The 23,385-nt window shown below is 47.4% G+C and overlaps 4 protein-coding genes and 1 long non-coding RNA gene across 5 annotated transcripts; 3 read left to right on the top strand and 2 right to left on the bottom strand.

Annotated features, from left to right (window-relative positions):
- Positions 1-2,187: 2,187 nt before the first annotated feature.
- On the top strand, positions 2,188-5,821 carry LOC112900439 (cinnamyl alcohol dehydrogenase 7-like). Its single transcript, XM_025969301.1, has 5 exons — positions 2,188-2,357; positions 4,177-4,290; positions 4,457-4,970; positions 5,107-5,260; positions 5,441-5,821. Exons 1-5 carry the CDS (start codon positions 2,254-2,256, stop codon positions 5,641-5,643), a joined length of 1,089 nt encoding a protein of 362 aa, XP_025825086.1. The 5' UTR covers positions 2,188-2,253; the 3' UTR covers positions 5,644-5,821.
- A 104-nt stretch (positions 5,822-5,925) lies between these two features.
- On the bottom strand, positions 5,926-8,451 carry LOC112900438 (pentatricopeptide repeat-containing protein At1g79490, mitochondrial). The gene has a single exon (XM_025969300.1). It carries the CDS (start codon positions 8,386-8,388, stop codon positions 6,049-6,051), a length of 2,340 nt encoding a protein of 779 aa, XP_025825085.1. The 5' UTR covers positions 8,389-8,451; the 3' UTR covers positions 5,926-6,048.
- A 225-nt stretch (positions 8,452-8,676) lies between these two features.
- LOC112898838 lies at positions 8,677-9,944 on the top strand. Its single transcript, XM_025967141.1, has 3 exons — positions 8,677-8,863; positions 9,070-9,186; positions 9,325-9,944. Exons 2-3 carry the CDS (start codon positions 9,090-9,092, stop codon positions 9,549-9,551), a joined length of 324 nt encoding a protein of 107 aa, XP_025822926.1. The 5' UTR covers positions 8,677-8,863; positions 9,070-9,089; the 3' UTR covers positions 9,552-9,944.
- A 914-nt stretch (positions 9,945-10,858) lies between these two features.
- On the bottom strand, positions 10,859-13,680 carry LOC112898976 (zinc transporter 3-like). The gene is made up of 3 exons (XM_025967305.1): positions 12,905-13,680; positions 12,231-12,380; positions 10,859-11,575 (listed from the first exon to the last, which is right to left on the bottom strand). The coding sequence occupies exons 1-3, from the start codon at positions 13,667-13,669 to the stop codon at positions 11,270-11,272; spliced, it is 1,221 nt and encodes a 406-aa protein (XP_025823090.1). The 5' UTR covers positions 13,670-13,680; the 3' UTR covers positions 10,859-11,269.
- LOC112898977 lies at positions 12,227-16,527 on the top strand. Its single transcript, XR_003229958.1, has 3 exons — positions 12,227-12,496; positions 12,847-12,954; positions 13,073-16,527. It is a non-coding gene; the product is annotated as an uncharacterized LOC112898977 (long non-coding RNA).
- The last annotated feature ends 6,858 nt before the right edge of the window (positions 16,528-23,385 follow it).

Raw genomic sequence — 23,385 nt, forward strand, 5'->3', positions numbered from 1 at the left:
ACCTACATCTGAAAATGCAAAGAAAAGACTTCGTGTTGTCTTAAAAATACCGAAGAAGGCAAAGTCCAGTACAACTCTTATTATTCAAGAAATGATTTCAACAATAGCTGAGTCATCCGCGTCTTTCACATCAAGGAAGGAGGCTGAAGTTTCAATTAAAGAAGTGATGCAACATGTGTTGCATTGCTACACAATTGTCTGTAAAAAAAGATCAAAGGGAAATGTTTTTAACCCTTCCAACTAACAAAATTAGGTTCGATTGGCTTACCAGACGGTACAATGATAAGTATGGGAGTGTCTAAGTGTTTGATGTATCCTTGAACATTGATGCTTGTACTCTTTTCTTGTTTGTTTTCATGACATTATTTATGTTAGTTTGATGTTTTTTTGAATAACTATCAATTCAGTACGTACCTATATTATTGAGTCTCTTATTTTAGTTTGAATTCATGTTGTCTACTTGCAGATTTGTGAGAGTGATAGTGACAGTTCTGATGATGATAGTCAGAAGTTTTGGAAAATTATATTGGGTGGTGTTAAAATTGTGGAACAATACTTTTCATTATACATTGACAAGAATCCTCCAAGGATAGCAAATACCAGTGGTATGGGATGGTTGCTAGAAACATTGAGGACACCGGGTGAATGTCAAAATGAACTTCGTATGAGCACAGAAATTTTCATGGACCTTCATAATTTGTTAGTTTCAAGGTACGGGCTCCAACCATCCATGCATATGAACACATATGAGGCTCTTGCAATATTTCAATTCATTTGTGCGGAAAATGAGTCTAATAGAAAAACTCAAAACCGTTTCAATCATTTGGGTGAAACAATTCATAGAAAGTTTGATGAGGTTCTTGAAGCCTTGATGCTTATGGGTAAACATTTCATTGTTCCAAAAGATGCCAACTTTCGAACGGTTCATAAAAGAATCCGGGATGATAAACGAGCATACGCTCACTTTAAGGATTGTATTGGTGCTCTTGATGGCACACATATTAGAGTAGCTCTCCATCCAAATGAGCAAGTGAGATATATTGAAAAATGGGGGATTCCAACAACAAATGTTCTTGCTATTTGTGACTTTGACTTGAAATTCACTTATATATCTGTTGGTCAAGTGGGATCGAAGCATGATACAAGTATTTTGTATGATGCAATGCATGTGGATCACGACTTCTTCCCACACCCTCCCAAAGGTATGAAGTGTCATAATTTCATTTCTATAAATATGGTTACTATAGTATCTGTCTAATTATATCATTGTTTCTAGGTAAATATTATGTTGTTGATGCGGGTTATTCTAATCGCATTGGATACTTGGCACCATACAAGGGTGAGAGATATCATTTGCCGGAATGGCATAGAGGTATGGAGCCAAATACTCCCAAGGAAAAGTTTAATCGCATTCACGCACGTGTACGTAATTCTATTGAGAGGTCATTTGGAGTATGGAAAATGAAGTGGCACATTCTTTACAAAATGTCGATCTATCCTATAGGGAAGAAAAAAAGATAATTGTAGAAACTATGGTGGTTAATAATTTTATTCGTGAGCATAATAGTGGTGATTTGGATTTTGACCGTGTGGAGCGTGATGATGATTATGAGCCTACAATTCCAGAAAGATACAATAAGTATGTGGCGCCATCCGATGGATCAACTTCAATGCCTAATCCATCTACTATGGATAATTTTCGTGATGAGTTAGCGACGGCTATTTGTATGAATTGGACCTAGTCATGTAATAGAAGTGAATTTATCATTTGAAATATTTATGTAATGGTACTTGGATTTTAATTATTATTCATGAACATCGAACTATTGTAATGGTATTTAAATTTTAATTATTATTAATGTGCGTCATACTATTGTAATGATATTTGAATTTTAATTATTATTTATGTGCATCGGACTATTGTAATACTACTCGGTTTAATCATAATATTGTAATCAAGTAAAGGGTACTGGAGTCATTTCACATTAAAATCTCAATTTTCTGGAGCTGAAGTTAGTCTGCTAGCCAAACATTTGGAGCTGCTCTGAAAACTCTGCAGTGGAGCTGCTCCACTGTGAAGTTGGTGGAGCAGAGTTGTAAAACCGGGAGTGGAGCATTCCGAAACAGTCCCATAAACAGAGCGGGCACTTCGCCGCCTCTAGCAGCAGCGCTCCCGCTCCCTCTCCTCCGTTTCTCCTGTCCAACCACCCATCGCCGCCCACCTCAGATCAAGCCACCGCGCGCGGCCTGGCAATGGCACCGACGGAGGCGGAGCAGCACCCGCGGAAGGCGCTGGCGCTGGCGCTCGCGGCGCACGACGCCTCCGGCCGCGTCACCCCCATCCGGATCTCACGAAGGTACGCTTGCGCGCAGGCTGGTCGTGTCGTGGGTGGTGGACGGCCGTAGCCAGGCTCTGACTGCTCCATCCCTAGTGCCGCAATGTAGGATTAGCAAAGCAATTGGGGCGAGAAGCAGAGTGGATTCCGCTTCCATTTCCAGCAGAAATTTGAGGTTTTGGATTGTTGTTACTTGTTAGCGTTGATCCGCACCTCTGTTTGAAGTTATGGTGCCTACTTTGGTGGAGCACGTTTCAGCTAACATGTCGAAATTCTTATAGATATTATCATCTTTTTTTCCCCTCGCTCAATTTCAAGCTGAAATTTGAGCATGAGTATGCAGTTTTATGCTTAAATATGCATGGCAACATGAAAACACATGGCTCATACGCAAATAAACCACAGTAAAATCGTCTAGTCCAGAGCGGTTCCAGTAAAAAAAACTTGAAGTTTGTTCTGTTGTATTCTTCAAGTTATAGGTTTTAAACCCATCAACATGATCATTCCTGAATTGCACTGGAATGGATTTTGGTGAGGCGTACATTTGGCAATACCTCAGAATATCAACTTGCATGCTTTTACCTGTTTGCATTAAAAAAAACATGTTTTTACCTGTACCAATATCTCAGAAAATCAACTTACATGATTTTACCTTTAAGCCATCCATCCACATCAGTCTTGGTTCATCCACAACTTCCTTCTACTTAAAACAGGAGGCATGACATAAACAGTGCACACCAGATCTGGCCACATCTCAACTGCATGTACCCTTTCTTAAAACCCTTTGCTGGTTCATCAATACAAGGTGACAACGCCACTCCTGCTCCTGCAGGAATTTATTGAGCCCGCTCCTTGCAGGCTGCAGTTAACCTCCTCCCTCTCTTCATTGTGCAGTGCAGCCCTTTCTGGTTTCTGGTTGCTACCGTCGCAGTCACCACCACGTCCTCTCAGCTCCGAGCTGCATTCTGGAGCCTCGACCTCCTCGTGTAGTAAATAAAATAAATAAATGTTCATCACGAGCGTCGCTCCGTGCATGGACGGATCATGCGTTTCCACTTGTAGGGCCTGTCGCACATGGAGAGTTTATGTGGGCTGCATGTTCATATTCATATAGTATGATGCATTTTTTTTTCTTATAACTCTATGACACGCGTTCCATGATGATCAACGATGCCCCTAGGGAGAATGAATAAGATGGGGTCTTGAAAACGGGTCCATGAGTTGGTTGCATCTGTGCCACAGGTCTTGAAGATGTTACAGGTTTTGTCTTTGCAGGCAATGCAGGCCTGTCCAAATTTTCGCAACCGTCCAACAATTTCCTTCAGAAAAAACAAACAAACGAACATCCAACAATCTGTTTGTTGGTGAAATGGCTGCCTGCATCCTCTATGCCAGCCCAGCTGGTCTGTAACGATACATTTTCTTTGAGCTAATAAAACTATATAATCATATATGGAAAGGGTTTCTGTTCGTTACAGGCAGCAGTTTGATTGATTCAAGGGACATAGTTAAATTCTAATACAAGAGTTAAAGGTGAAAATGTGGTTATGTAGATTTGGACCAGTGAAAGTGTTGGGGTCTGTGGAGCTGAGTATGTCTCTCCATTGCCCGCATTTGAGTCTAGACTCTAGAAACATAGCCGTGAAAGCTTTTCAATTGAAAATATGGTTAAGTAGTGTCCTTTTTGAGAGGAAATTTGAACACTGAAGACTGAAGTAGTGTTCAATGCAGCACTTGATAACCTGCTGTTTTCTGACTTAAGCCTTCGAATAGATCGGATAGATAAGCAGAATGGGTTGTTACAAGAGAAGATGTTTCATACCACCTTGTTGTTTTGCAGGGAAACTGGAGATGACGATGTCGCTATACAGGTACTGTACTGCGGGATATGCCACTCTGACCTGCACACTGTTAAGAATGAGTGGAGGACCGCCATGTACCCTGTTGTCCCTGGGTAATCCTTCTCAAGTATTAATAATTAAGCGCTTCAATCATTTGAAAAAAAAACACTTATTCAATCTTGGCAATCCTCTCAAATTTAGTTCTCTCATTCTCAGCAGGTAACTCTGATTGGTAGTTCTGCGCACAACAAATTAAATAACGCTTGTTCATGGATGCAGGCATGAGATCGCCGGGCTAGTCACCGAGGTTGGCAAGAACGTGCACAAGTTCAACGTCGGCGACAGGGTCGGCGTCGGGTGCATGGCCAACACCTGCCAGTCCTGCGAGAGCTGCGAGGCAGGGCTCGAGAACTACTGCTCCAAGATCGTCTTCACCTACAACTCCCGTGACCGGGACGGCACCGTCACCTGCGGCGGCTACTCCGACATGGTCGTCGTGAACCAGCACTTCGTCATCCGGTTCCCTGACGGCATGCCCCTCGACAAGGGCGCGCCCCTGCTCTGCGCTGGGATAACTGTGTACACCCCCATGAAGTACCACGGGCTGAACGAGCCGGGCAAGCGCATCGGCGTGATCGGCCTCGGCGGGCTTGGGCATGTCGCCGTGAAGTTCGCGAAGGCGTTCGGGATGAGGGTGACCGTGATCAGCACGTCCCCGGAGAAGAGGGAGGAGGCCATGGAGAAGCTCGGCGCGGATGCCTTCGTTGTCAGCAGCGATGCTGGTCAGATGAAGGTAAGAAATGTCTGGTTGGGTTCATGGGGCCTCAAGTAGTTCAATTAAGAGATAAATTGAATGGGAAATTTTATACTAACATGTTATGTTCTCTAACCGAGTATCTACGCATGTATTTTGATCTGTGCTTTTACAGGCTGCGAAGGGCACAATGCATGGCATTATAAACACGGCCTCTGCAAGCATGTCCATGTACCCGTACCTCGCTCTCCTCAAGCCCCAGGGCAAGATGATCTTGCTTGGCCTGCCTGAGAAGCCCCTGCAGATCTCTGCCTTCTCCTTGGTTGCTGGTAAGTCAGTATTTGAATTCGGATACAGTTTATGCAGAGAGCACCTCAGAAACATTGCACAAGGCACACTTCGAACAATTGGGAAAATGGCAGCGCATGTATTTTGAGAAATGTTACTCAGAGGATCTTCCATGGCGGTGAACGAATGATGAGAATTGCTGTGATAATCTGTGCACGCAGGCGGCAAGACTCTGGCCGGGAGCTGCATGGGGAGCATCAGGGACACTCAGGAGATGATGGACTTCGCCGCTAAACACGAGTTGACGACGGATATCGAGGTGGTCGGCGCCGAGGACGTGAACGATGCACTGGAGCGCCTCGCCAAGGGCGACGTCAGGTACCGCTTCGTCATCGACGTCGGCAACACCCTTGTGGCGGCGTGACTAGCGACCTCACCGGTGTCAGCCCTATAGCTAGCTACGACGTACGACACCTGATTCTGATCAGTAAATGTACTAAGGGTGTTACTTGCTTAAGCATACTATTGTGAGTTGATGTATTGTGTAAGCGTGATAAGGGAAGGAATATTTGGAATAAAAAGAAGCTCTATGGTTTGAAAATATGAAACTATACTGTTTGTCTTGTGCAACAGAACTTTACACTCAAAGGAACCATTTGCATTCTCTTGCGGTCTCTTGTTCACAAACCGATGTGAGAGCTATGAATTGATGTGCTTGTGCACACGGAGAAATGAATGGACATTCCCACGGCTTGACGAAAGATTTAGTATACAAATACATTTCATCATTTAGATTGTGTTCAGTTCAAGTAACAAAGTCTGGCATCCATCACCTAGACATGCCAAGGGATCTTGGGATGGACAGGGACCGGACCTCTGGCGTCGAGCTCGGGAACATGACGTTGAGCCTGTGCATGAGAACGTCAGCCTTGGAGGGTATCTCGTTGAGCAGAAACTGCTGGACGATGGGCTTCTTGAACCACTCCAGCACCGAGTCACCGGGCGCACGAAGGACGACCTTGCTCACCTCGAACGGGGACTCCAGAGATGCCAGCACCTGCGCCACCACCATCTTCAGGGTCGGCCCTGTCACCAGCTTGATGCGCCGCGGCACGACCCCGTAGTACAGCATCCGCTTCCTGAACCTGTGCAGAGTGTGCACGGTCGCCACAAGCGCCGCGCCCACGGACAGGCTCCGGACATCCAGGGACCAGGCGATGTGCTGGTCGAAGACGATCGCTTTGGCGAACAACTTGTTCTCGTAGGCGACCTTCCACACACATCGAGCGCGGTTCATCTGCCCCATGAGCACCAGGTAGTTGAGGAGGACGTTCACGAAGTACCTGGCGGCACTCTCCTCGATGTCGTAGTCGATGCCCTGGAAGAATTCACGCACAAAGGAGAGCACAGGCTGCTTACGCTGCTCTGGACCGGTGAACAGCCCGCACATGAAGTCATGAGCCTTGTGCTTGCTGGCGCTCAGGATGTCCATGATTGCCCGCTCACTGCTCTCATCCTGGCACCGCACCAAGTGGGCAAGGATGGATGTGTACAGAATCAAGTCTACCTTCGCCGCCCCGGCAACATATGTCTCAAGCAGCGGCCGTGCTGAGTCATACAGACCTGTCTTCATGCATGACTCAAACAGCTGCCTTATGATGAAGTTGTTGGTCCTTATGCCAGCAGAGCCCATGAACCGTAGCCACCGGAGTGCAAGGTCAGTCGATCCATCCTTGATATAGATCATCAGCAGGTCACTCGCGGTCACCTCGATAGGGAACCCTGATGCCTTCATCTCCAGCAGTACCTTTGCAGCCAAATCCAGCATCCTCTTATTCGCCAGCATTGTCAGCAACGCTGTAAATGTGCTAAGCCCTGGCCTTGTCCCGGCATTCGCCATGGAGTGATACAACCGCATTGCTGCATCCACCTGCCCTGCTGAAGCATGCATTTCCACCAAACATGCATATGTGGCTGGTGTGGGGAAGAACCCAGCCTTCTCCATGTCACCAAACAACTTGGCGGCGATGTCCAGTCTTCCGGACCGAGCATTGGCCTCAACCACCATGGTGTACAACCCAAAGTTTGGTCGGAGCCCTCCCCGCCGCATCTCCTCCCAAAGTTCCATCCCAGCATCCAGCTTCCCAGACCTCACCAGCCCCTCCACCATGGCAGTGCTCACTGCCGTGCTCACCCGATGCCCCACTGCCACCATCTCTCTGTACATCCCCATGGCCGCATCAAGCCTCCCTGCCTTGGCTAGCACGTCCACCATCACGGAGTACACCCCTGCCGGCGCCCGCCCGATTCCCTCCCTCTGCTTCATTTCATCAAACATCTTGCGGGCTGCGTCGATCCTCCCGGCGCGCGCCAGAGCAGGCACCGCGAGCTCGTACGTGCCCTCGTCGAGGGCGCAGCCCGAGGTCGCCATTTCGTCGAGCACCTCGAAGGCCTTGAAGGCCAGGCCCCTGGTGAGGAGCAGCGAGAGGAGGGCGTTGTAGGCAGGCGTCTCGAGGCCCTTGAAGCCGGCGTCGCGGAGGCGCTTGAAGCAATAGAAGGCAGGCTCGAGGAGGCCGTGGGTGGCGAGCGCGGAGACGACGGCGTTGAGTGTCTTGGGGAAGGCGGCGGGGTCGGGGAGCCCGAGGGTGTCGTCGAAGAGCGCGAGGAGTTCGGAGGAGTGCGTGGCCGGCGGGAGACGCGATGCGAGGAGCGAGGAGAGGTCGTCGGAGGGGACGAACCAAGGCTGGAGGCGCGCCCATGCGACGAGGGAGATGAGCGGGACGGGGTCGGAGGCCGGGAGCGAGGCGGCCGCGAGGAGCAGCAGCGCGGGGTCGGGCGCGGAGGGCAGCGCGGAGAGCGCCGCGGAGAGGGGCGCGCCCGAGCGGTGGCGGAGCGCGAGCGCGGCGAGGCGGGCCGCCGCGGCAGGGCGCGGGAGCGGGTGCGCGGAGGCGCCGGAGAGGATGGTGGGGTCGGCGCCCGGCACGGCCGGCCGCGCCCCGGGCGCCGAGGAGAGCAGCGCGCCCGACTCGTCCAGGTACTCTACCGTGTCCGTCCACTCGGGATCGGGCGGCGGCCCGGAGGAGAGGCCGCGCCCGCACCGCGCCAGGAACAGGGGGGTGGCGCCGCCGCGGAGGCGGGTGCTGCGCGCGAGGCCGACGCGGAGCAGCATCTCTTCTCGGTGGTTTGGGGTTTGGCCGCCGCCGCCGGTGGACAAGCGGCCTGAGGCGGCAACGGCGCAAGCCGATGATCTGACGGCCCAGATTGCAACGGACCGGCGGTGAACATTCTCCCACGAATGGGCTAGCCCCAAAGGCCCAAAGGAATTTTGGGCCCGTCCGAAGTTGGCTTTGTGAGCTCTGGTCCTCCAAGTCACCTTCCCCATCGTGTGCGTGGCAGGCACCACGCCGCATCAGGCAGCTTGCCAGCTTCCGATCCAATCGACGGCTCCACTCCTCTCGTCTTCTCGCTTCCGTCTCCAGCGTCGAACCCCCTCCGGCCACCGAGCAAACTCTACTCCTTTGCAAGGAAGAGCGCCACCTCGCGGAATTCTTCAGGATTGGAGGTGCCGCCGGTGTCCTCACCTCTGCTGGGCCGGCGTCAAGCGGAGATCGAATTGGGAACTGAACTGACCTCGTCTTTTGTCGGTAAGAAATCCTCTAGCTTGGATCCCTTCTTTGCTGCCAGTGATCTAGTCCAAATCTTCCTTGCTGACCTGTATAGATACTCCAATCCATCCATACACTTTATTGCGTATTTGCTTGCTATATCTGTGCGCGCGTGTGCTAAAAGCAGTTCATTTTCATGCTTTTGGGGCTCCAGATGAACTGAGATATCTGTGTGTTGATTTCAGAACTCCCATCAGGAGAAGCAATGTCAGGAGTGATCACAAAGTTCGCGGTTACATCCATGGTGATGTGGATGGCCCCGGTTGCGATCATGTATGGGTTCTACTACCAGGTGTTTCCAGGTTCGGCTGCTGTTCCTGTTCCCATCACTGCATGGTGTGTTCCATCTATTATGTACACATGAAGTACATAAATTCTTATTTGTTAATGATATGCCATAAATTCTTATTTAGTAGCGATATGTCAACCTCCTTGTTCAGGTGTGAGTCAGATGTCATCCTCGGCGCAGACACTTGCCAGCGGGTTCCTTGCCGTCATATCAGTTAATCTGGTGATTGGCTTCTACATATGCATGGCGATGAAGGAGACTCCACACCAGGAGCCACAGCCTGATCCCACCTTCTTGGCAAACGCTAAAGCGAGTATCAACCAGCCAACATCTTCTCAAGTGAATGATGATTCCAAGGGGAAGGGGAAGGTTGAGTAAGCTGTAGCATGTTGGCTTGGGTCTTGTGTATGCTATACGCATGTTACTCAGGAGGAATAGTTGTGCTATGCCATCACACAAGCCGTAACCTTTTAAATTTCTTGATTTTGCTGTAAATCTTGATGGTTATGGTTATGGAGCCATATGAAGATGAATCTCTTGTATCTGTTTACGTTGGAAACTATGTTCAACGGGTTATTTTGATTAGGATGCTCATCAAAACTACTAGTGGTTATGTTTTAGGTCCTTTTTGGTAATTTGGTCAGGTCCTATTTAGCATATGCCTTGAAGACATATGCTGCAATGTGGTGCCATTCTGGCTTTCCGTGAAATAAAATCTAACAACATTGTTACTGGGTGATGTTTATAAAATTTGCTTCAGTGTGCAATGAATTTTCCGTTTTGTGTACACTTGTAAGCTGTAGTAACTCTCGTCAAACTTGTTATGTTTGTCCAATGATGATTTAGTGCTATAAGGTTATTATACCTTAAGAAGAAAAATTGGTCACTTAGCACAGCTGGAGCTGGTATGGTTCTTAATTGCTGTTTTCCCTTTTTCATTTGACATGACAACAACTTTGATCCAAGGATAGATGGGATTTTATGTAGGGCATCCAAACTCTTATATCCTGAACTTTTTGTTAAACTGGTGTTCTTCCTAAAGGATGTCAAATTTCTATGACTCAACTTAGGACCAAGGTGCAGTAGTTCTGATAGCACTTCGGTCTTGTTTGTTACATGTGTCTTTATCATAGGAGCATACTACTGTTGATTAGCCTGCGTAGAGCTGTAGACCTTTGTACCACTCTGGTGTTCATATTGTTTGCCTATAAATTTCACTGTTTATTCTGGTTATTGCTATAAGCTCGCGCCAGGCTTGGTTCAGTATTCTGCAGGGTCTCGGCTTACAGGTTTTAGCTCCTCAACCTGATGAATGCTCCTTTGATGATTGGTGGGACAAGGTGAGCAGCAAGGCTGATGGCGCCGTTAAAAAGGGGCTGAATTCTATTGTAATCTTGGTGGCCTGGTCGCTTTGGAATCACCGCAATCGCTGTGTGTTCAATGGACTGCAGCCAAGCCTGAATGGAATTCTTTCATCTATCAGGGAGGAGCTGCACCAGTGGGGTATTGCTGGGGCTCGAGGAATTGCTCACATCCTCGCCCTGCTGCCAGCCAGTTAGAAGCTCTGGTCAAGGTTTTTCCTTACCGTGTCAGTGTAATAGAGTGCTCTGTGTGTGTGTGTGTGTGGGGGGGGGGGGGGGGGGGGGGGGTTCTACAGGTTTCCCTCAAAAACCTGTGTAACTGGTGACTGGGTGCTTTTTCACCCTTCTTCTTCTTAATATATTGATACGCAGATCTCCTGCGTGTTCGAGAAAAAAAATTGCTATAAGCTATGCAGTGTTAGCTATAGGATAGAATGGACTCAAGTTCTCAATGGAAATTTCAGAACAGGACCCACAGCAGATGACTTACATGGCTTTTAGGATATAAGACTAAGTTAAGTAGCTAACTAATCATGTAGTCGCACAGTATGAAGTAAAAAAATACCATCTGAGGCTATATTGTATTCGAAAATGGAAACTCATGGATTAATACGATAAATCCTTCTCCAAGAGCATCTTGTTATGAGAAAATGGAGAATTCTTGATAAATACAATCATGCCAACAACTGAGCAGGGAATACTGGTGGAAACACCATTCTCTGAGGGTCTGTAGATCTATGCCCATATGGCAAGCATAGACATCATCCCTGCACCTAAGAAAAGTGCAAGATATGTCATCAGCTGAAGCTTTGTATTCGTCTGTAGTTTTGGGTTGTTGAAATCTGTGGCCAGAAGATCAACTAATGACATGTAGATCAAAATTCCTGCTGAGGTTGAGTTGAAAACTCCTTCGACAACGAAGGCAGTGGCGCTATGGCCATTGTAGCTAGATGATATTGCAATCCCTAATGCAATGCCCATGGGTGCAGTTAGGGAGAAAAAAATTGCCATCATGACGGTTGCCCTTAACTTGAAATTTGCCTGCAGCAAGGTGGGAACCAGAGGATATTAGCATTTTATTGATGTGAAGCACAATATGAAATTAATTATTTCTCCTTTGTGTTCTTTTATTTTTCCTGTTGGTTTTTTTCCTTGCTTTAACTTATGAAGTAACAATCATTACTGGGGTCCATTAACATTTAATAATTGGTGAAACTTTTTCCCTCTCAATTTTTTTTTGAGATTTATTTGATTTAGCTTTCCCAATATATCTGTTCAAAGATTGACCATTGATTATGTGCTTTCTGTTATTATACTGAAAAAATGGTTATTAATGTTTCATGCTTTGTTTGTGTTATGTTGCTGTCCAAGGACCGTTCCATTTCAACTTGATGTATCTCCCTGTGTCCTTCCTCTTCTTCATCCCCCCGTTCTCCTAAGGGCTTGTTCGGTTTGAAGGGGATTGAGGGGGATTATTGGGGATTTAATCCCTCCCAATCCCCTTGTGGAGGGGATTAACCTAACAAGGCCTAAAGAGCAACTTCTGGAGTTTTGTTGGTATAAATTTCCTGATAGCTGAGTTATGGAGTTGTCCTATAGCTTATCATTATTTTAGTCAAAAGGTGGAAGCAGAGAAAATGGTTAGATTTTCAATGAGATATATGCAGGTACTGTAGGTTATAGTGCAAGCATGTACCTGCACGATCGAACCACCCAAGCCTATGCCTTCAAAGAATTGATGAAAGCTAAGAGCACCAACAAGAGGCCTGATGGTGGATGACCTCACAGATGCACCCAAGGACACCCCAATGATCACTGAATGCACCAAAATTCCGAGCTCAAGGACCTGCATGGTGAGAGATCTACTATGTTATTTCAAAAGAAGAACAGTGTGCAAGATTCAATTCTTGGGCTGGAGAGGAGCATTATATTCTGAAGCGCAAACTAACACCCAGTCAATAGGTATCATTCTCCTCGCCCCAGTATCTATTTCTTCATCAGTGTGTTATGTGGAGTAGCAAAACTATATGCACTATACTGATTTTGGAGAACCTTTTAACATATCATTATGCATTTTGTTCTCTGGAACTCTGATGGGAATTTTAGTTTAAATATAATATTGGTCATAATGAGATATTTGGAGCTAATTCAGTAAATTGCTGCATTATCTTGATTGATTATGTGGCCTACTCATGGAAAAAATAATTTAGTCCTGATCCTATTTAAAATTATGCCCTGCATGTTTCTTTATGATTTTCTTTGCTGCTTGTTTTCTGAACTTGTGCATTAACAAAAACTTCAACTCTTTCCAGTACATTTGAGACTATTTGTGAGGGAGGCTTATGGGACAAATCAAATAACTGCTCTTACCTGAGATACCACCCTGTGCCGGATCGTGTCAGCTATTGAAGCCTCCTCAGGTGAACTTATGACATCCGCCTCCCCATGCGAATGCCCATGTGTTGCATGAGTGTGCACATGCATGTGTTGTGCATGCCCAGTTCTCTCCTCATCTCCAGGTTGCTCATGTATGTCTAGGTCATCGATTGGTCGTGCCTTCTTGAAGTGAGACCGGCGGTAGTACCCAGCAGCCAGTGAGTCTATCACCATTGTGGCCATTGCAGCTGACATCGCTATGAGGCCCGCGAAGGGGAAAATATTACCATCGCTGCCACCTTTGTAGAGGCATGGGGATTTCAGCCCATCAAAGGCTGCTGGAAGAATGTGGACCATGCCGGTGGCAAGGATGACCCCAGCTGCAAATGCCTTGACTGCAAACAAGATGTCACCATCAGGGTTTAGCACAGCCATGGAGCGGCCAAGCACAGGCACCAGCACGCCAGCTGCTCCAGCTGTTAGGATGGATGCAATTGCGATCAGCTTCAGCTTCATTGCACCTCGCTTGTCAGTCGTAGTTCCTTCTGCGGCATTTGTGCAATTCGAGGTGCTGGCAACAGCCAGTTGTGCGAAGAGCAGGAGCCATGGAATCACTTTCAAGGTATGCTTTGCAGCATCCATGGCGCTGGTTATGTTTTGTCTTGTGATATGCTTTATGTTCCAGTATGAGTTGCAAGGAGATGGTTGGTGCTTTATATAGGAGGAATGTGTCGATTGGGCTAGTTGCCAAATTGACATCCTGTGGCCAGGTGGGGTCTGCTACTCTCAGTTCCCAGATCCTGTGGCCAAGTGTAAACAACTGCAGTGTTGTTGCTCATACTGGAGCTTATACCAGTCATCAGTGTCAAGGACTGAGCTCCCACAACATAGTACTGCTGTTAGTTGCCACTTTATGATGGCACTTAGTGACTGTTCGATTGTCGAACATGAAAAAAGGAGACCCAGCCAGAACCTCAGTTATCTGAATCTGATCATCAAGAGTCAGCTACCACGTCTCCTACTAGGCACTGTTCATAACTGCTGCATTACGGATAGACAAAAGCGCAGGGCGATAGATGTCACTCGCCCTATGCAAGCAAGGATATTGGCAGCAGGGGTGTGGAATATACTGGTGTCTGAGAACGTGAATGGGTGAGTGATGCTTTCTTGTATGGTCAGAGGCTCAGAGCATCATTGAGTGCTGACACCATGTTGTCATCAGTTAGTTAATTAGATTAAACTCTTTTGAGGCTTGCACTTTGCAGGTGATTTCTTTTAGGTGGTGGGCTGAAAAGGCTGTTTCGTTCATGCCTAATCATCCGTGATGAGACATATCTGTTCATGGAATGACCGCTAGAGTTATTACTGAGATTAAAATTGACCCTTTTTGCAAGGATATTCCTCCTGTTTGGTTTAGTTCACTTATCTTTTATTGCATCTGGAAGATGCTGGCTCACCATGCTGCTTTATGAGCGTGCTCCTGGGCCAAACTGATTGGTTTATGTCCATGGCTTTGGCAGGCATCGCACTGTTTCCTGGAAGCTGCATCTAAACTGAAGTGTCTTCCCACAGAGAAATGCATCTGGTATATATTGATTGGGACTATTTATTCAATCCTGACATGTGGGGAGATAAAGAGGTTACAAATAACAATCCTGCGAAAGTGGCTACACCTGATGATTTGATTGAAACTGAACTAAGAACACACGATACTGAGTTGATGAATATATGGCCATCAACTGCTTGCCACTGAATAAGTTCATCTGTCTATGACTGTTGTTTCACTGGCATTTGGGTCGAGCCTCACAAGTTGCATACAGCGGATTCTCATGGATCTTGGAGAAAGCCCATTTAGGACATGCATACTGACTCCATTGTGGTTGACTCCCCTGTGAGACAGATCTCTGTACGACCGGTCCAAATTTATGTGACGTGGTATGGCAATTTGGCTCTAACTGGTGAATGGCTTGGGTCGCATGATTGCACCTTTGGATAGTTCGTAGTTCCACTACCCTTGACATTGCAGAGGTCTCCTTGTCCAGTGTTCAGTGTCGAGGAATATTTGTGCATACATCAAACAGTAGCCATTAAATTAGGAGGGACCCTTTGGTTAGATAGCTGATGGTGAAAGCTCACACTTTTTTTATTGGGAAAAGAACGTTCCACATTGATGGAAAGAGAGCATGAATGACGTTGCAGGATTCTGGCCACAACATGGATAAGATCTCTTCGTAGACTTGTCATAGGTTTGGCATGCTTCGCCAGTGTTGCTGCCATGGATTTACTGGTTTTGCACAAAGAACATGGATGAAAAGGCACTGCCATTGTTGAAGAGTCCTCCCTGTTCACTTTGATTGGTTGAATGTAGGAAGCGACAGCCCTCTGCATCTTTTTTTATCAGAATGGGTACCCCAATTGCTCGCTTCATTTCAACTTTTCTTGGCACAAACTTGCCGCATCATTGGAGGCATAACAAGTGATGTATACATGCAATGAACAACACTCGGAAAGTTGCTCGTCCGTGTGGGGCTGTGGTGTGTGGACCTTCCAAAAACTCATCCAGGTTCGTGGCTTCGACTGCTGAGAAGGATCTTTGCCGGATTCTTCCTGCTCCATATCATCCTTGGATTGAACCATTCCAGTCCTCAGAGAATGACATTTCAGTGAAGTGGCTGGCCCAAAAATATCAGCTCATGTCTTTCCTACGTGTGAATATTGCAGTGGCAGTTGGCCTGAAGAGTAAAGGCGGCAGATGATTACTATCAAGCTTGGCAGTTGACGCGCTCTGCATAATCGCAGCGGTCATCATCATCAGGTCAGTTAAGTTCATATGGTCTACCGAGCAGTGTCCAAGTTATCGTCCTAGGATCATTACGTTCTAATGACCACAGAATCGCAATTCGTTGAAGTGGACGCCAAACTTATCAGCCAATATGTCCCAACTTGTGAACATCGCAAAGGAAGTTGGCCTAAAGATGAACAACCTGAATGTACAAGCCTGACAGCTGACAAACAAGCACGCTTTGCATAAACATGGACTCGGTAATGCCCGTCACTCTGCGGTCATGTAAGCTAGCTCAGCTGCTCAGTTCACATCACATGGTTTACTGAGCAGTCATGGCCGGTGCACTAGAGGGGGGAAAAAAGGGAGGCCGGAGAAGGCGATTGGACGCGCAGTGAGAAGAGGACAAGCATGTTGGAAGGGACAACGTGACTCGTGTACAAACAGCAGGGGTACCACTGAGGGAAAGCCAGTGTTCGTGGGGGAGCCAATAATGCCGGCGAGATGCATGTTACACGATGATGGCGCGCTTGACTTGACTCCTGGCCGGCGCCGGTGCTTCGCCTGATGAACTCGTCGGCACTGTGCTCGTGACCGTTCTGAAAGCTGCGGGTTTCAGAAGCTGAAGGTGCCTAATTCTTCAGATTTAGGTCTGCCAATCTCAAGCACCTGCTGTTCCGCTGTCTCTGCAGTTGTGCTTTTCACTCTCATGATTTTTAGAGCAATCTGTCTGTGCAGTTGTTGAAGTGTCGAACACTTTTAGGCAAAAGAGAGGAGAAATGTAGCAACTCTGTTTTCTTCTTAACCAAAGAAGTTTATGCACTTTTCAGGCAAAGTAGTGACGAGCAGGATGTGCCGTCAATTATTAAACCGCATCAGTTCTCTTTTTGCGAGGTTCTTGGTCCTATGATCCCCCTAGGCCCTAGCTAGTTACCAGACACGTGTATCATAGCCTTTGGAACAAACTTAACTGATGTGATCATCGGGGACAAATCCACCTGAAAAGGAACTCGGTCTCGCGCGCGGGTCGCCGGAGCAGGTCAAGCATCAGCTTCAGCTAGTGCGCGTCACTGCTAGCTCTGAACTTCGCCGTCTTCTTCCAGTTTGGCCTAAAGATGACGAGAGCCGGAAAATATCAAGCCTGGCAGTCGGCAGCATCGCACTGTTCATCAGACGTCAGGCCGCGACGTGCACATTGAGCTCATCAAAGCAAACTGTGTGGGGAGACTGGTAGCGTTGGCGAGATGCGTGTAGCACATTGGTGGTGCGCTTTGGGGTGGGTGGGTGGGTGGGTGCGGGGGTGGGACGGCCTGATCTTCTCCAGCTCCAGGCATCGCCAGCGGAGGTCCCTCCCCGGAGATCGCTGCCGCGGCCCGCCCGAGGGCGACGCGCGCCGGCACAAGGGGCGGACGGTATCCGTCCGGGGCGACGAATTCGGCCCATCTCACTTTTGGCCCATGCGGACAAAGAGACGACGAGCCGTGGTCAGGAGGCTGGATTCAGCCCATGGGAGCCTTTTCAGCCAGCCAGCTGCGCGCGGAGGGGAACGGCCCAGTTGTAGCCCACGCACTATACTTCAACTGAAACCCTACAAAAAAACTGCCTAATTCTCCACGGTCCCAGGAACGTACGCAGCCATCAGGTTTGATCATCAGAAAATAAAACCCCCTCAAAAAGATCAGGAAAAAAGAAACCATCGCTCACATCCAATCCATGGGATCGGCGTTCGATGGACAAGCGCGTGATTACCATGCGGGCTGTTCGTCGCCGTCCAAGTCGCATTACGGTCAGGTCCTGTTTCCCTTTATTTTTTTGCGTGCGTCCTTTTCCTTGGGTGCGTGATGATCGAGATGATCCGGGCGCGGGGGCAGTTAAACGGCGGCAGCAGGTGCAGTCGATTCGCGAGGCTCTCACTTTCCTCCCTCTACGTACGCACTCGATCGCCTTCTCAGGTACCTCAAGCACACGCAGATGCGATGGATAATGGATCGGTGGACCAGCTGTGCCTGTGTTAGATGGAGGAGTCAGGAGTGGCCAAGGTCACCGTCTCCCCTGATGGAGGAGGGCACGGCTATGCAGCTTGTCATCGTCGTGCTTGCTAGTTTAAAATGATGCACGTGAGATGCTCATAGTATGGAACCTCCTTAGTGCACTGTCACCATGCGAAGCATTGTTAAAAAAATTGATAAGAAATGCAGTATGCGTGTTAAATTAATCAATATTGTCTCCAGAGCTGTTGGGATGCTTCAGTTGTCCACATTTCTATTGCTACTCGCACTGCTAAATCACAAAATGAAGCTGGTGACAGTATTGTGATCATGTGCACGCATACTGATTTATTTACATCCCAACAGCTCTGGAGACAATATTGATTAATTTAACAAGCATACTGCACTTCTTATCATTTTTTTTAACAATGCTTCACATGGTGACAGTGCACTAAGGAGGTTCTGTACTATGAGTATCTCAAGTGCATCATTTTGAATTAACAATGCGCCATTATACTATTAACATAAGCATATATCAAATAATGCAACCAGGGCACTCAGATCCGTAGTTGCATAAACTAATACATTGATTAGTAGTACGCAATAAGCTATGCTTGCCTTGCTTGGAGATCTCGGTCGATTCGATTCCGTCGTGGTAGCCTGCTTGTAGTTGTAGCCGATGCACGGCCACGGCACCGTTGGGCGTTGGCACGGCGCACACGCACCTGGGAGCGCAGCGCAGCAGAGGGAGGGAGACAGGCCGGGGAAGCGAGCGCCGCCACGTCGTCGCTCGTCGGTGGCATCGCAGTCGCGGCAGCTGGGGGCGTTTGGACGGGGGACGCCGCGCCGAGGGGTTTGCTTTCGGAGCGTGGCGATCGAGCCTGATGATGGCGACGACACCCCCAACCCCCCGCCCCAGGCGCCCGTTGCGTTTCTACCCCCGGGCCGGCCCGGCACGGACAAATCGAAACAGCTAGCTAGCTCTAGAACTTCCTTTTTTGCTAAAAAAAAAAGGTAGCTAGCTCTAGCTGCAGGTGCAAGCTTAGGATGCATCCCTGCAGCGGAAACTTCCTGCAGAGAAGCTGTCTGCCCTTTTGTTGCGATTCCTTTCAGAAGCATCATCCTTCACTTCATCACCCAAGTGGCGTGGTCGATGCGATACGGACCCGTAAAGCGAATCGATCGAACGGCAGGGGCAACCCTTCGAGTATTTGCGATGCGTTGCGAGCTGACAGTCTTCAGAAACTCAATCAGCAGCCTTTGTTCTGGCTGCTCGTCGTCGACCCGTCTGCAGCCGTACAACGATAATAGAAAATATATATTTATATAGCTCTCCGTAGCAACATTAGTTATTAGTGGTGCTGTGCATGATCTTTCTTTTTCCTTCTGCGATTTTAGGTTCAACAAAGCAAAATATGATGCTTTTTTTCGGAGATAGGATTGCACCATCCGAAGTGTAAAGAGCAAGCGTTCAGATTAATTGGAAAAAGATCGTAGCGAAATGAGCGGCACACGCACCCACTCCAGCAATTCTATTTATCGCGTGCGAGCTGTCGCAGAAGATAGTGTACACAGGTCTAACGCTGCAAGCGCACGGCGGGCAAGGTTGTGACTTCAGCTTTCCTTCATTGGCCCGTTTCTTCTTTCTTCCTTTTCTATTCCACGGCAGCCAGCGTTGTTCAATAAAAAGTGCTGACATCTTGTAGATTTTTGTGCAAATACGTTTTGAAACTAAAAAAAATCTGTAATTTAAAAGGTGATTGTCCAAATCAAATTTTATTTCCACCGTTGCATTTCTTACGGCAGGATTTCCAAAATTAGATCATGTCTAACTAACACTAAGATGATATTTTTTAAAACATTTTCATTTGTTTCAAAATGATTTCTTCTCTCATAACCTTTTGTTTTGTTCTTAGAACAATCTCTATTTTAATTTAATTTCTCATTTATCATTCAGAACAATCTTTTTCTATGGCCCTTTTTTTGTTTATTCCAGAATAATTTTTATTTTAAGGGTGGAACAAGAACAACCTTTGTAATCAATTTATTTCAGCTTCGTCATCAATTTATTTTAAATAAAAAACCATCCAAACATATTTAATGATGGTATTATTTTAAAATTTTTATCATGAGCAACACGTAATGGTACAATCGAAATTCAATTTCTCGATACATGACGGTGGTGGAGGCCTTTTCTTTACTTGGACCGAGCATGCAGCATTGCGGGAGCTCGAGCTCCTTTGTGATACCAGGACAGCCAATCGGCGCGCTGTGAATAGAAGCTCCCGGAGGAGCTGCAGACCGTGATTTCTATTCATCGCGGACGTGAGCGGGCGCTGACCCATCACACAAAAGACTTGCCACAGCTCACATGCCTCAATTTAAGTGCATTACATATATTAAAAAAAATCTCTATTTCACAAACCAATTATCCAAATTAAATTTTGATGGTATTGTTATGTTTTGTACGGCGAGATCTTCAAAATAAGACCACACTTAAATATGCTAAGATGATATTTTTTTCTGAAACATTTTTATTTTTTCCAAAATACTTTTTAGAATTTATTTTGTTCTAGAACTTTTTGTTTTCTTCTTGGAACAATTTCTATTTCTGATGCAATACATATGGGACATTTTTATTTGTTCTAGAATTATTTATATTTTTTAGAGTGGAACACGAAATTTTTTCTAGCTTCACCATCAAATTATTATAATTAAATAAGTCATCCAAATATATTTAAATGTGGTCTTATTTTAAAATATCTCATCGTGAGAAACATGATAACGCAATCCAAATTTGATTTGAACATGTAGTTTATGAGATATGTTTTTCTAGGAGTGGATATGCTATTAGTAATCTACATTTTTTTTTCTTGATGTATGTGAGATGTAAGATGCAAGCATTGGTGGGGCGCCAGCTGCCGTCCTTCTGCGACAGCAGAGCAGCTGCTCGCGCCGGCTAGGAATAGTTGTCCCCCACTCACTCCGCAGTGTTGTCCCCCCACCCCACGTCACACCTTTTTTTTCCAGAAAAAAATTCGAGGATCAAGGCAGCCTCTAAGGTTAGGCTAATCACAATGGAAGTTTTATAGCGAGTTTTATGGCATTAATTACCATGACACATCAGCATCTTTTATGATGCGGCACTGATTTAATGAGGGAAGAAAAAGAACCACTTTCATTTTCATCCCCATGACACTCTGCTAACTCGTTTCCAAGACATTGGAAATGGCGTAAAACGACCACTGTGACCGCCGTTGTTTTATGGGAGATCCTATGCGCCAATAGATCAACTAGCATTTAATTACACTGGTTAGCTTTGGAAACAGTGAAATGAAACTCTCCATTGAGGCATAGTGTTTCATTCATCCCCCAAGCTGACGTGGCATTCTTGGAAACAGAGATATAAAACCCTACTGTGATTAGCCTTAAGGAGCTTTCTTTATTTGCTGGCAGTGCACATTGGCTGACTCAGTGCAGCAAATCCAGGCAGCTTTATTCACCTCTGAACTTTTGTTCAGAAAACAATCTCAACATGGTTCTGCAGCTTGTCATCGCGTCGTGCTTGTTAGAGCAGGTACAATAAGGTCTAGTCAGCTGGCTATAAGCCTTATTTTATTATATTTATGCTGAAGTGGAGGAGAGAAGAGAGAAGAGAGAGAAGGAGCTGGCTGTAGGATAGTAGCCAGCTCATAACTGGCTGTAGCACAAATTCCCAGACTGAGGTGAGAGAATAAGAGTATGCAAGTGGGTCTAATATTAATTACGCAACACTTTTTTAGCCAACATAATAGCCAATTTATTATATTTGTTGACTACAATATTAACTTTAGATGACATAGCAAACTCTTGTAGTCGGTAGCGGGTTAAACTATTATTCTTCCTCTTAGTTATTAGTTCGCGACCCAATGGCGTAAGCGTCAGAGCAGATCAGGATCAGACGACGGCCGGCGGAACACGAAGCGACCTATACCTATCTCTTGGCCGCGGCAGCTGGAGCATGAAGACGACCAACCAGCATCCACGATACGCAGCGCTGAACCAGCCCGGGAGGACGGATAGATCGGACAGCTTGGAGATTTCAGTCGATTCCGTGGTAGGCTGCTTGCCTTGCTTGTAGCCGATGCACGGCCACGGCACCGTTGGGCGTTGGCACGGCGCGCACGCACCTGGGAGCGCAGCAGAGGGAGGGAGACAGGCCGGGGAAGCAAGCGCCGCCACGTGGTCGCTCGTCGGCGGCATCGCAGTCGCGGCAGCTGGGGGCGTTTGGACGCGGGCGTCGAGGGGTTGCTTTCGGAGCGTGGCGATCGAACTCCGTCCCCCTAGGCGCCCGTTGCGTTTCTACCCCCGGGCCGCGGCCCGGCACGGACAAATCGAAACAGCTAGCTAGCTGCAGGTGCCAGCTTCGGATGCATCCCTGCAGTGGAAACTTCCTGCAGAGAAGTTGTCTGCCCTTTTGTTGGCGATTCCTTTCAGAAGCATCAGCCTTCACCCAAGTGGTGTGGTCGATGCGATCCGGCCCCGTAAAGCGAATCGATCGAACTGCAGCGGCAACCCTTCGAGTATTTGCGATGCGCTGCGAGCTGACAGTCTTCAGAAACTCACTCAAATCAGCCTTGTTCTGGCTGCTCGTCGACCCATCTGCAGCGACGTGAGTTCGCGCAAACCGTACATATTTAATATTATAATCTATAAACTTTGGCTAGTTAGTTAGTTAGCGGTGCTGTGTACGACGCTTCCTTTTTTTCTTCTTCTGCGATTTTAGGTTCAACAAAGCGAAATGTGACGCTTTTCTGGATACAGGATCGCACCATCCCAAGTGTAAAGAGCAAGCGTTTCAGGTTAGTTAGGAAAAGATCGTAGCGAAATGAGCGGCACACGCACTCACTCCGCAGTGCCCCCCCACTCCACATCACACCTTCTTTCCCACAAAAAATCCGATCGAGGATCAAGGCAGCCTCTAACGTTGAGGAGCTTTCGTCTTTCTTTGCTGCCGTGCACACTGGCTGGCTCAAATGCCAGTGCGGCAAATCCAGGCAGCTTTATTCACCTCTGAACTTTTGTTCAGAAAACAATCTCGACACGCCTGCAGTATTATTCCACCGTAGAGTAGATCAGATCAGGTCGGATGATGGTGGCCTGCAAGAAATCCAGAGCATCTCGTCAAGCATGGAGGGAAGGGAATAAGGGAACAAAGGAATGAAACGGAGAGCACGCAGCAGAATTGCAGATGCAGCGCACCCAAGGAAAGGAAAGGAGACGGGGGGAAAGATGGTGAAAGCAAGGGCCGCCGGCACGGCAGGCAACCAACCATGCAAACGGAAGCAGTGGGAGGAGAAGAAGAAGAAAAAGGATCCCCACCCACCAAAGCAACTTTCATCGGGCTCTTTCCTCCGATCCGATTAAACAACAGGATACCCAACACACCAAGCGGGTGCACCCCATCTCCACCCTCCACTGTGCTTCTAGAACCTAGATTCGCGGGGCACGCAGCACGCTCCCCTCCACCCGGCCGGTAATCTAATCTGTAATTAACCACTGTCATGCCAAGAGTTACCGTTGGTAAAGTTAATTCTGGTCCGGTCTTGGTCTGGTCCAACCACCATCCATCCATGACGATTATACTAAGAGAGAACACCGAGGAAACGGGCGGGGATCTATCTGAATGTTAGCATGTTCACATAGCCCTGAACACTGCAGCATCT

This window comes from Panicum hallii, chromosome 7, assembly GCF_002211085.1.
Source record: "Panicum hallii strain FIL2 chromosome 7, PHallii_v3.1, whole genome shotgun sequence".
Lineage (NCBI taxonomy): Eukaryota > Viridiplantae > Streptophyta > Magnoliopsida > Poales > Poaceae > Panicum > Panicum hallii.

Excerpts from the sequence above, each read along its gene's own strand:
- LOC112900439 (XM_025969301.1), top strand. The coding sequence starts at position 2,254 with ATGGCACCGACGGAGGCGGAGCAGCACCCGCGGAAGGCGCTGGCGCTG. Across the intron at positions 2,358-4,176 it reads CCCATCCGGATCTCACGAAG|GGAAACTGGAGATGACGATG; the intron begins GTACGCTTGCGC and ends GTTGTTTTGCAG. Across the intron at positions 4,971-5,106 it reads GCGATGCTGGTCAGATGAAG|GCTGCGAAGGGCACAATGCA; the intron begins GTAAGAAATGTC and ends GTGCTTTTACAG.
- LOC112900438 (XM_025969300.1), bottom strand. The coding sequence starts at position 8,388 with ATGCTGCTCCGCGTCGGCCTCGCGCGCAGCACCCGCCTCCGCGGCGGC.
- LOC112898838 (XM_025967141.1), top strand. The coding sequence starts at position 9,090 with ATGTCAGGAGTGATCACAAAGTTCGCGGTTACATCCATGGTGATGTGG. Across the intron at positions 9,187-9,324 it reads CTACTACCAGGTGTTTCCAG|GTGTGAGTCAGATGTCATCC; the intron begins GTTCGGCTGCTG and ends CTCCTTGTTCAG.
- LOC112898976 (XM_025967305.1), bottom strand. The coding sequence starts at position 13,669 with ATGTCAATTTGGCAACTAGCCCAATCGACACATTCCTCCTATATAAAG. Across the intron at positions 12,381-12,904 it reads GGCACAGGGTGGTATCTCAG|GTCCTTGAGCTCGGAATTTT; the intron begins GTAAGAGCAGTT and ends CTCACCATGCAG. Across the intron at positions 11,576-12,230 it reads TGGGTGGTTCGATCGTGCAG|GCAAATTTCAAGTTAAGGGC; the intron begins GTACATGCTTGC and ends ACCTTGCTGCAG.